The 8,878-nt window shown below is 53.5% G+C and overlaps 2 protein-coding genes across 2 annotated transcripts in view; both read right to left on the bottom strand.

The window, feature by feature from the left end:
• Window positions 1-2,082: 2,082 nt before the first annotated feature.
• Window positions 2,083-4,440, bottom strand: LOC128268283 (protein croquemort-like). Its single transcript, XM_053005339.1, has 3 exons — window positions 4,281-4,440; window positions 3,850-4,018; window positions 2,083-3,768 (listed from the first exon to the last, which is right to left on the bottom strand). Exons 1-3 carry the CDS (start codon window positions 4,392-4,394, stop codon window positions 2,621-2,623), a joined length of 1,431 nt encoding a protein of 476 aa, XP_052861299.1. The 5' UTR covers window positions 4,395-4,440; the 3' UTR covers window positions 2,083-2,620.
• Window positions 4,441-6,605: 2,165 nt separating this feature from the next.
• The window catches only part of LOC128278705 (protein sevenless), a 36,906-nt gene continuing 34,633 nt past the window's right edge, over window positions 6,606-8,878 (bottom strand). The window contains exons 15-19 of the mRNA XM_053017438.1: window positions 8,194-8,819; window positions 7,965-8,119; window positions 7,684-7,740; window positions 7,138-7,363; window positions 6,606-7,068 (exon numbers count right to left, since the gene is read on the bottom strand). Of these exons, the coding sequence (XP_052873398.1) occupies window positions 6,606-7,068; window positions 7,138-7,363; window positions 7,684-7,740; window positions 7,965-8,119; window positions 8,194-8,819 (1,527 nt within the window). The remainder of the gene's footprint in view (window positions 7,069-7,137; window positions 7,364-7,683; window positions 7,741-7,964; window positions 8,120-8,193; window positions 8,820-8,878) is intronic.

The raw sequence follows: 8,878 nt of genomic DNA, 5'->3' as shown, positions 1-8,878 counted from the left end.
CGGTGATTCTTCGCCGCTTCACACGCAATCACGGTGGCCGCGGCACGATACCATGGACAGCGAACGTTGAATCTTCCCCCGCACCACCATTCACAATGATCCGCCGCCGCCGCCCGTCGACGCCATGGCCATGACTGAGTGTTGCAAAAGGCGCCACAGATACAGATACCCGAAGAGGAGAAACGACGACTCGGGTCGGTTAGGGACGGAACCGTAACATTCAATCACACAGGCGCGCAACCTTACGTACACATTTACACACACACACACGTACCCACACACGCACGCACCCAAAGGCTTTTCACTTATATTACACTGCTGCTGTCGTGGGGCAGGGAACGTGGCGACCAGAAAACATACGTGACACTCGGTGAGCCACGGAAATCGTGACGATTTAAATCTACGGCTAGCTAAGTCTTCAACACGCACACACACACACTCAATCATACACAAACACTCGGAGCGGAGTCTAACGTGTCGTGCTAACCGGGAACGAACAGAAACAGATCATTCGTTAGATAATTGCTGATAAAACAAACAATGTAATGCTATCGTCCTGCTGAAAGGTTCGGATTTTTTTGCCATCAAGACGGAAGCACCTGTGCCCGCGCCTGTGTGTGTGTTGCTTGCCTAATCAAACGGATAAAAAACGATGACCACTGAGAGCAGTATCACTGAACAATAGAGGCATCGGAACCACGGACATGTCCCACCATACTGCTGCTGGTACTGTGCTCAGTAGTTGTTGCTGCTCAAATGCTTCTTATGTTTGGCTAATATTACTTGTCTGCAATTTTTCCTACCAGTCCAGTTCCTTTTTTTGCCCTCTCTCGCTACGCACGGCCACGGCTCGCGACTACTGGCCCCAAACCTAGGCCGAGACTTGTCGGGGTTTGTCAGCAAACTATTACTATTCCGGTTTGGCTTTGGCTCGGTCCGAGTTCGGTACGCGTTGCGGTTCTGCGGAACCGAACAGTTTACAGCGAGCCGTATCCTCGCAACACGTCGACGGTACAATCGACATCTTCAACCAGCGATTGACGCGAGCTAAGTCATCGATTTTCACTTTTTCACATTTTGACGGCTCTGCCAGGTTTCCAGGGCGCTTCCTAGGGGAGTGTGTGCTTGTGTGCGGTTCTTCCAGAAGATGAACACGCGCACCTTCGAGTAATGACAGCTTCGAGTGAACCGCGAATCGATAGAATGAACACTGCAAGCGATGAGCGATGACGTTTCAAAACTAAACACAGTGGGCGTGAAGCTTTCTCAGGGCGAAGAAATAATTTCAAATTCGTCAAGTAGCAATTACGATTCTAGCGGCACCAACGCAACTGCATATAATAAAGCTACCCTCCTTCGCTACCTTTTCACTGGTCTAAACTGGCCTAAGGTAACCTCAAAGCTGCCATGTTTCGGCTAGTGCTCCACAGGTGGCGTGGTAATAACATAAGGGATTTTTTGTTTTCCGATTGAATTTTCAAGAAACAAATGGGAACTTTTTAAAAATTGGTCACAAAATTCCTTTGGCCGCAATCGCATTTTACATTTACATACAATCGTCACCTATTTGGTCCTTAAGCCAATCACTTATGTTTAGATTTGAGCAAACTCAAGCCCCATCGACAGTTTTGTTGCTGCAGCTGCAGGTGTCCTTCGTTAAAGCTTAAAGCTTCTTACTTAGTTTCGCATGCTAATAAAAGCTTAACATCGCAGCAGTAATTCCTTTTTGTTTTAGCGTGTGTGTGCGTATGTTACTCGACAGGTACAGCGGATACTACTAAGGACAGGTTGAAATCGATAATCTTTGCTAGAGCAAGTCTACGCAACACCTTGCGCATGGGGCTGCTTCGTTCGTTAACGTGCCATTAACAATGACAACAAATGGCTCCGCCCAGAGTCGCTAAATTAGAGTACTAACATTGGCGGGTTTCCGGCGTGTCCGGATTGTTAGGAGCAAGCCAGTTATGCTTGTTGGTTAAATTTCATCCATCCGACTTTAGGAAAGAGCGAGAACGAGAAAGGACAACCAATTAGCAAAGAAATCTACGTTACACCAAAAGGAGCTGTGGCAATTAATTTTCCCAGACTGTTGCTGTAACAGTTTTATTTCGCATTTTTTTTAATTTTCACCTTCCTCCTTTCCAATGTGTACACTGCCTCCACAGCCTTAAACCGCTCCATGCGAATTTTCCGACAAGCTGCTGGGTAGCTACAGTCCTTGGCGCGTTCTTTGGCGCGTTTTGTCTCTCCGTTAAACTAAAATCCACGTGTTCAGAAATGACAGTAATATTCAAATGCCAAGTTTGTTTTGACCAATCATTTCGGTCACTCTTTGAAGATTGAAGTTACTTTTTGAAGTCACAGGCCGTCCGTCGCCGCACTGGTCACTTTCATCGTCCTTCCCTCCATCGTTAAAACGTTTGGACCACTCCGCCCTCCACCACACCAAACAGATTTATTGGACCGAATGCAATGTTCATGTCACGGGTCACGATTCACAGCCAAATGTTCACACAGCGGGCGTTCATACATCCGCAATTACCATCAATTCTCTGCAGTATGGTTGGGTTTTGCAAATTTTACCCTCAACTCTGTTCACCTACCACGACGATTCTTCCAGTCAACAGCCGCCGGTCGCCGTGTTGCTTAACTGCGTGCCGATGATGGTGTAGTCACTGTTCGACTTGCGGATCGCCTGCGACTGCTGCTTTTGCGGCTGCTTACAGCGGCCCTTGCAGAGGGTGTAAATCACTGCGAGCGCCACCAGGAGCACCCCCAGGCAGCAGCCCGAGATGGCAGCCTGGTGCCCGACCTCGAGCAGGTGGAGCAGGCGCTTGAGACGACGCGTGCTCGCTTCCGGTAGCTGGTAGTAGCGGGTAAACCGAAACAGCGGCACATTCACCTCCGGAACGTCCTGAAACAGCGCGATGTGGACGTTCGGCCGCAACACGGTCCCGAACTGCTGGCTGATGGACGACTTGAGCACGGTGCCAGTAATCGGCTCCAGGACGATCTCCGAAGCACTCCGATTGGCGGCTACACCAAACAGCGGAAGTCCGGTACATTCGTAGGAGTTTACCATGCCGTACGACGACGCTTCCGAACCATTGTGGCGCCAGGTTGGCTGGCCCGAGTCCGGGCCGGTGGACACGAACCGGTAGCCCACGATGCCGCCAATCACCGTTTCACCGTCGTACTCCAGTGACAGCCTTTGGCAAAAGTCTATCAGCGCCAGCGCCAGCGGTTTGGTGCGGTCGATCCGCGACGGGAACAGGTCACCGGTGAAACCACCGGCGTCCGGTGCCTCCAGGCTGACCTCCCCGTACGACTGCCGATCGCGCAGGCCCACGTTCAGGTAGTAGTACAGCGGGCTCGCCTTGCGCGTGCTGTTGAGCGTCCGGAAGTACGCTAGCCGCTCGGGCTGGCACAGCACCGCGTTGACGTTTGGCGGCCTGCAGAACAGTTCACGCCACCGCGCCAACAGTGGGTCCGGTTGGTACCCGGTGAACAGCAGCTGGTCGACAGGCCTGGCCACCGTTACGTGCTGCCGGAGGTTGTGCAGCAGAAAGGACAGCTCGCGCTGCGCACCGTAGTCCAGGTGACGTATCGCAAAGGCGGCTCCCACGGCGGCAAAGTTCACCGTGGTGATGTTGGGTTCGGTGGCCGCCGCCGCCGTCGTCGCTTGCCGCCGGCGAAAGGCGGTACGTCTGCGGTAACCCACGGTACCGTTGCCGTGGAACACTTTCACGTCCACCATCTCGCTGAGCTCTGGAAACAGGTGAATAGAGGGGACGGACATATTGGATCATGTTGAGTAGCCGGTCGTTCTGTCCGATCGGTCGGTCGTACCTTCATACGTGAATGGTCCCACCTCCTGGAAGGTGGCCGTCGAGGCGCGCGGGTCGCTCAGATAGGCGGGTGCGTTGGTCCAGTTGAACATATAGACGCACCACACGGGACGAACCGTTGGACGTCGCCATTCCTTGTAAAATGCGGTGCCTGGTACTAGTGCCTTTTCCTGGAAACCAAAAAAAAAATCCGAAACTGAACCTTCAAACACCTACACCCCGAATGCCCCACCGGATGCCGATGATTCTGCCTGCCGATCTTGTAGATTGCTTTCGAGTGTGTTTGTGTCGTGTCACTTTCGAAACCACACCAAGGGCCTCCATCTCGTTGTCGCTCGAGTCTAGAGAGCAACTTTAAGCAGGTCGACTACTTGTCGTCCCTGGCCGCCGCCGCCCCCCTCGGGGCGGTTTCCAAGCTGACTGACTGCTTACCTCGCTGACGAGTGTGTCGAAGATGTCGCGCCAGGCGAGGAAAAAGATCAGCCCGGTAGCCGCGACTCCCAGGCCGAATCCGACCACCAAGTACCAGCGGCAACAGCGGAGCATGCTGCAGACACGCCGTGCGCCGCTCGTAATAGCTTCTCGTATTTGCGCCCTGACTGGTGACTGCGCTGCGACTGCAACGACCGATCGGGGAAGGAACCAAACCGCAAACTGAACCTGACGCTACTGGTTGGAACGCATACCTTGGTACCGCGCCGTGGAGCAATTGCAGTGACCAGAGAGAGGGAGAGAAAGAGAGAAAAACAGAGAGCCAATCTCCAGCTTGGATCCGTGAGAGATTGTATCTGCACGTAAACAGTTCTGAACACCCTTACAGCCCTTTCTAGAAGACGCCGGACGAGGTGGTGTGTCGCGTGGCGTTGCACCTGCGCCCCTGAAACCGAGGTGGTGGTGGAACCAATAGTGCTCACAATTAAGCCACTCAGCACACCCAGAGAGAGAGAGAGAGGTGCACAGTGGACAACCTTGATGCAGCGTGGAAGTACATCAGCTGCTGCTGTTATTGCAGCTAGTTACTACGCTGCGGTCAGTTCAGATGCAGTGCGATCGACCCGATTGTCCACTCGATCCGCCACTATTCGACTATGTTATCAACTGTATGACCGGCCACTCCTTACGAGTTTATGCATTAAAACACTGCCTTTCCGGTTGGGTGATATCCGAAACTGCAATCCCAAGTGTGATGCTAAAATTCGAAGACTCCCCGGACTATCTTCAAGTGCTAAATCAATAAATCAAACACACAGACCACAGACATTGTATGATAAGCAACTCGGACAGAGGTGATCTGCTTTTATTTCATGTTGTTACTGCGTTCAGATTTCATGTTACATTATTGCGCCTGATACAGAGGTGTGTCAGAGCCGTCAGACGGGATTCAGGATTTCTGACGCTAAACAAGGACCGCTTGTATGTGTGTATGGTGTTGTGATGGCTTGTATGGCGCTACGGGTGGTCATTACTCCTGTTCGAGTCCTGTTCTTGCCCCACAACGTGCGCTATCTATCGATTTTTGTACATTCCCACACCTTTGCTGAATTCATTGGAATAATATGTCGGTCAAATGTCGGTTTTAAGTCGCACTTTTAAGATATTGAATGTAGTGTGTGCATTGCATCACAGTAACAAGTGAGACATGTTTTAATAGGTTACCCATGCACTAACGGGGGTGCAGGGTGTGTGGTGATGAATGTATCTGCGCGGGCTGATACACGCGAAGAGATCCTCTCTGTCTTTTACGGTGCTGTGTCTATCCTGGACCTGGTGCTCTAAGAATCCCTACTACTCCTATTGGCAGTTCACACACATACATATATTCACAATTGCTCGTTCGTCGAGCGTCGTTTGGTAGAGAGAGAGAGAGAGACAGAGAATAAAGCAAATATTACGTACAAGAGAATAATATTGATCGAAGCTTTACACACACGATTCGCTGCGCACCAGCGCTGGCCCCAACCCGGCCGCCACTGGAACTGCTTCCCAGTTGACCCAGCAGCAGCGCGCGACGCCAAGTGCTCGGCTTAAGTCGTTTTTTGGTATAGGAGTTTGGCTTTCGACGAACGTTTACTGGGCGCGATGCCTGTAGCATTGTGTGTGACGACTGTCGGTAAGCTTTGAGTAAATAGTCTTAACCACTAAAATCGCTGTATCTAGTCTAGGGCTGTACGTTGAGTAGGGTACCCTCGCGCCGTACTCCGATTTCAACTGTCATTGTGACACTACTAAGTGCCTCAACTCCTACTCAACACCTCCTCCAATTCAAACCCTACTCAACCCTTACTAAACCCCTCACTCAATACCCCTCAACTCAACCCCTACTCATTCACGCTCATTCTTAGTGTGCCTTAGTTCCTATTTTCCGCGGTCGATCGTCCATGTCATGGGATAAACTTTCTTACAATAGCCTCTTCTCTCCGGATAGCCGGAAGAAAAACAATGTTACAAAAAAGGAGAGAATTACAAAAATATTCCAAAAACCTTACACAACTACAAATGCTTGTCGTTTTGCGCGTCGCGGCAATCCCCCCATTTCGCCCGTTTAATGATTTCATTTCCGGAGGAAGTGGAAAACAAAATCACACACGCGCGTGCGCGCAGAGTATATGACGAGTATCAGAGATGACGCGGGATATCGGGGGGTTGTGTGATATGGTAATGGTTGGTGGTGTGGTGTGTCGGTACGCGTAGTAGCTGCTCCTGTGCTGGATTGCCGTCTCTTTGCTCCTCCTCCTCCTCCTCGCGTCAGAGAGATGCTTAGACTGCTGTCGACAACGGGCGGTCGCTACTGCTGCATGCCGCTACTGCCGCCGCCGAACTGCCGATAGGCCGATCACCGCCGCCCGCCCCGGTACTATCGGTAATACTACTGGCGCCAAACTCCGGACGCCGCTCTCCGGGGTCATAGTCTGGGTCGCACACGACCACCCCACCACCATGTAGCTGGTGCAGCTGCTCCTCCTCGAAGCACTGGTGGTGATGGTGGTGGTGATGGTGATGCTGCGGCGTCAGACCCTCCGCCAGGCCCGGTGGCATCAGCATCGGCACGACCGGCAGCAACGGATCCTTGCTCGAGCTCGAGCAGCCTTCCGCCGATCGGGCCGCCATCGCCCGGACACCACCGCCGTCGTCGGCGCCTCCGTCAGCCGCACAGTGGTCGGTGATCGGAATCTCGTAGCCATTGTTCATCAGCATCAGCAGCTGGGTGACGGGCATCATTCTACCACCGCGATCCAGCGGCGACAGGTCTTCGGCGTACTGCTGCTGCTGCTGCTGCTGCTGCTGCTGCTGATGCTGCTGATGGTGCTGATTGACGAATGGGTTCGAGATGTGCGAGTTGCCGGCACTGTCCTCGTGCAGCAGCTCCAGATACTTTGGAATGTTCGCGGCAACACCAAGGAGACCGCCGGTAGCACCGGCACTGCTGCTGTTGCTGCTGGAGGTGGTGGGCGGTGTGGCGATACTGCTGCCACCGCCGTCCAGCTCTTGCGCCCGGTACAGCTGCTGTAGCATTTCTGTGCCAGAAAAGAGAATGGTTAGACATTTGGACGCGCGCTCATCAGGACGTACCGCCGCAGCGTGTAGGGGTGGTGGGGGGGCTGTGGGGGTTGGTGCCAGGGATGAGAGAGGGGGTTTTGATGGGCTTTGATGGTGGGGCGCACACACCACAACCACCACACCTACTGGCTGCCGGCACTACTGCTGGCTGCTGCTGAGTCTGCTCCGTTGGCTGCAGGAGGCCAGGGCCAGGCCAGCAGTGCCTCTTAGGTGCAAATGGTGCTGATGGTGGGTGTGCACAGGTGGTATGTGTGGTGTGAAAAAAAATGGTGACTACCTGGCGTAAGAGGGGCGTAAACTTCGTCAACCGAATAGGAAGGATTTGAAACGGCCTCTGGAACGAGAGATGAATGGAAGATGCTTTCGTTGCTTGATTGGTGGTGACACACAGAAGAAGAAGGTACAGTACAGTAGTTCGTGCAGTGCTCTGGCCGTTGTTTTTTTGTTTTTTTTTTTGTTTTTGTGGGACGGGAGAGAAGAGGGGGAATGTGGTTATCATGCGTCGCACCGCAGCAGCAGCACAGCACCATCAGCATCGTCATCCTTGCTCTTGCTTACCTCCGCCCGGCTGCAGGAGCATCGACGGAAACGGTGCAATGATGTGCGTGTCGACGCTCGTGTTTGCCCGCAGCTTCTCCAGCACCTCCACGCAGTAGCGGAACGTTGGGCGCTTTTCGGGAATAAAGTTCCAGCAGTACTCCATCAGCTCGTACCTACGGGGGGGGGAAGCACAAACAACGTGACGTGTGGGTGTATACAAATATAAGTGGATTTTTCTCAGACTTACATCGCCTCCGGGCAAACTTTGGGCCGGTCCAGGTAGCCTCCCTCGCGCACGCTGTTCAGCACCTCGATGTTGTTCTTCGCCTGGTACGGCTGCTCGCCCAGCGTCATGATCTCCCACAGTAGCACCCCGAACGACCAAATGTCCGACTGCGAGGTGAACACACCGTCGATCAGGCTCTCGGGCGACATCCAGCGGACCGGTAGCAACCCTTCGCCTTCCTTCCGGTAGTAGTCGTTCTTGTAGATATCCCGCGCCAGCCCAAAGTCACCGATCTTGACCACGCGGTCGCGCGGCACCGTCGACGACACCAGGCAGTTGCGGCACGCCAGGTCCCGGTGCACGAAGTGCATCTCCTCCAGGTAGCGGCAGCCGGCCGCCACGTCCTGGCACATCGATATCAGGTCGAGCATCGTGAGCCGCCCAGCCTGCCCCGGGATTGGGCGGCTGCGCCGCAGGTAGCTCAGCAGGTCGCCACCACGCATCAGCTCCATGATGATCAGGAGCGTGTCGGCCTCCAGGCACACCCCGAGCAGCCGGGTGATGTGCTTGTGCTTGAAGTTGCTCATTAGCTGCGCCTCCTGCAGGAACTCTTGCTTTTCGTGCTCCTTCGCTCCCTTCTTTAGAGTCTGCGACAGAGAGCGAGAGAGAGAGAGAGAGAGAGAGAGAGAGAGAGAGAGAGAGAGAG

Source organism: Anopheles cruzii, chromosome X (genome assembly GCF_943734635.1).
Source record: "Anopheles cruzii chromosome X, idAnoCruzAS_RS32_06, whole genome shotgun sequence".
Lineage (NCBI taxonomy): Eukaryota > Metazoa > Arthropoda > Insecta > Diptera > Culicidae > Anopheles > Anopheles cruzii.
Note: the sequence above shows the minus strand (reverse complement) of the source record. Positions and strands in the feature narration are given on the sequence as shown.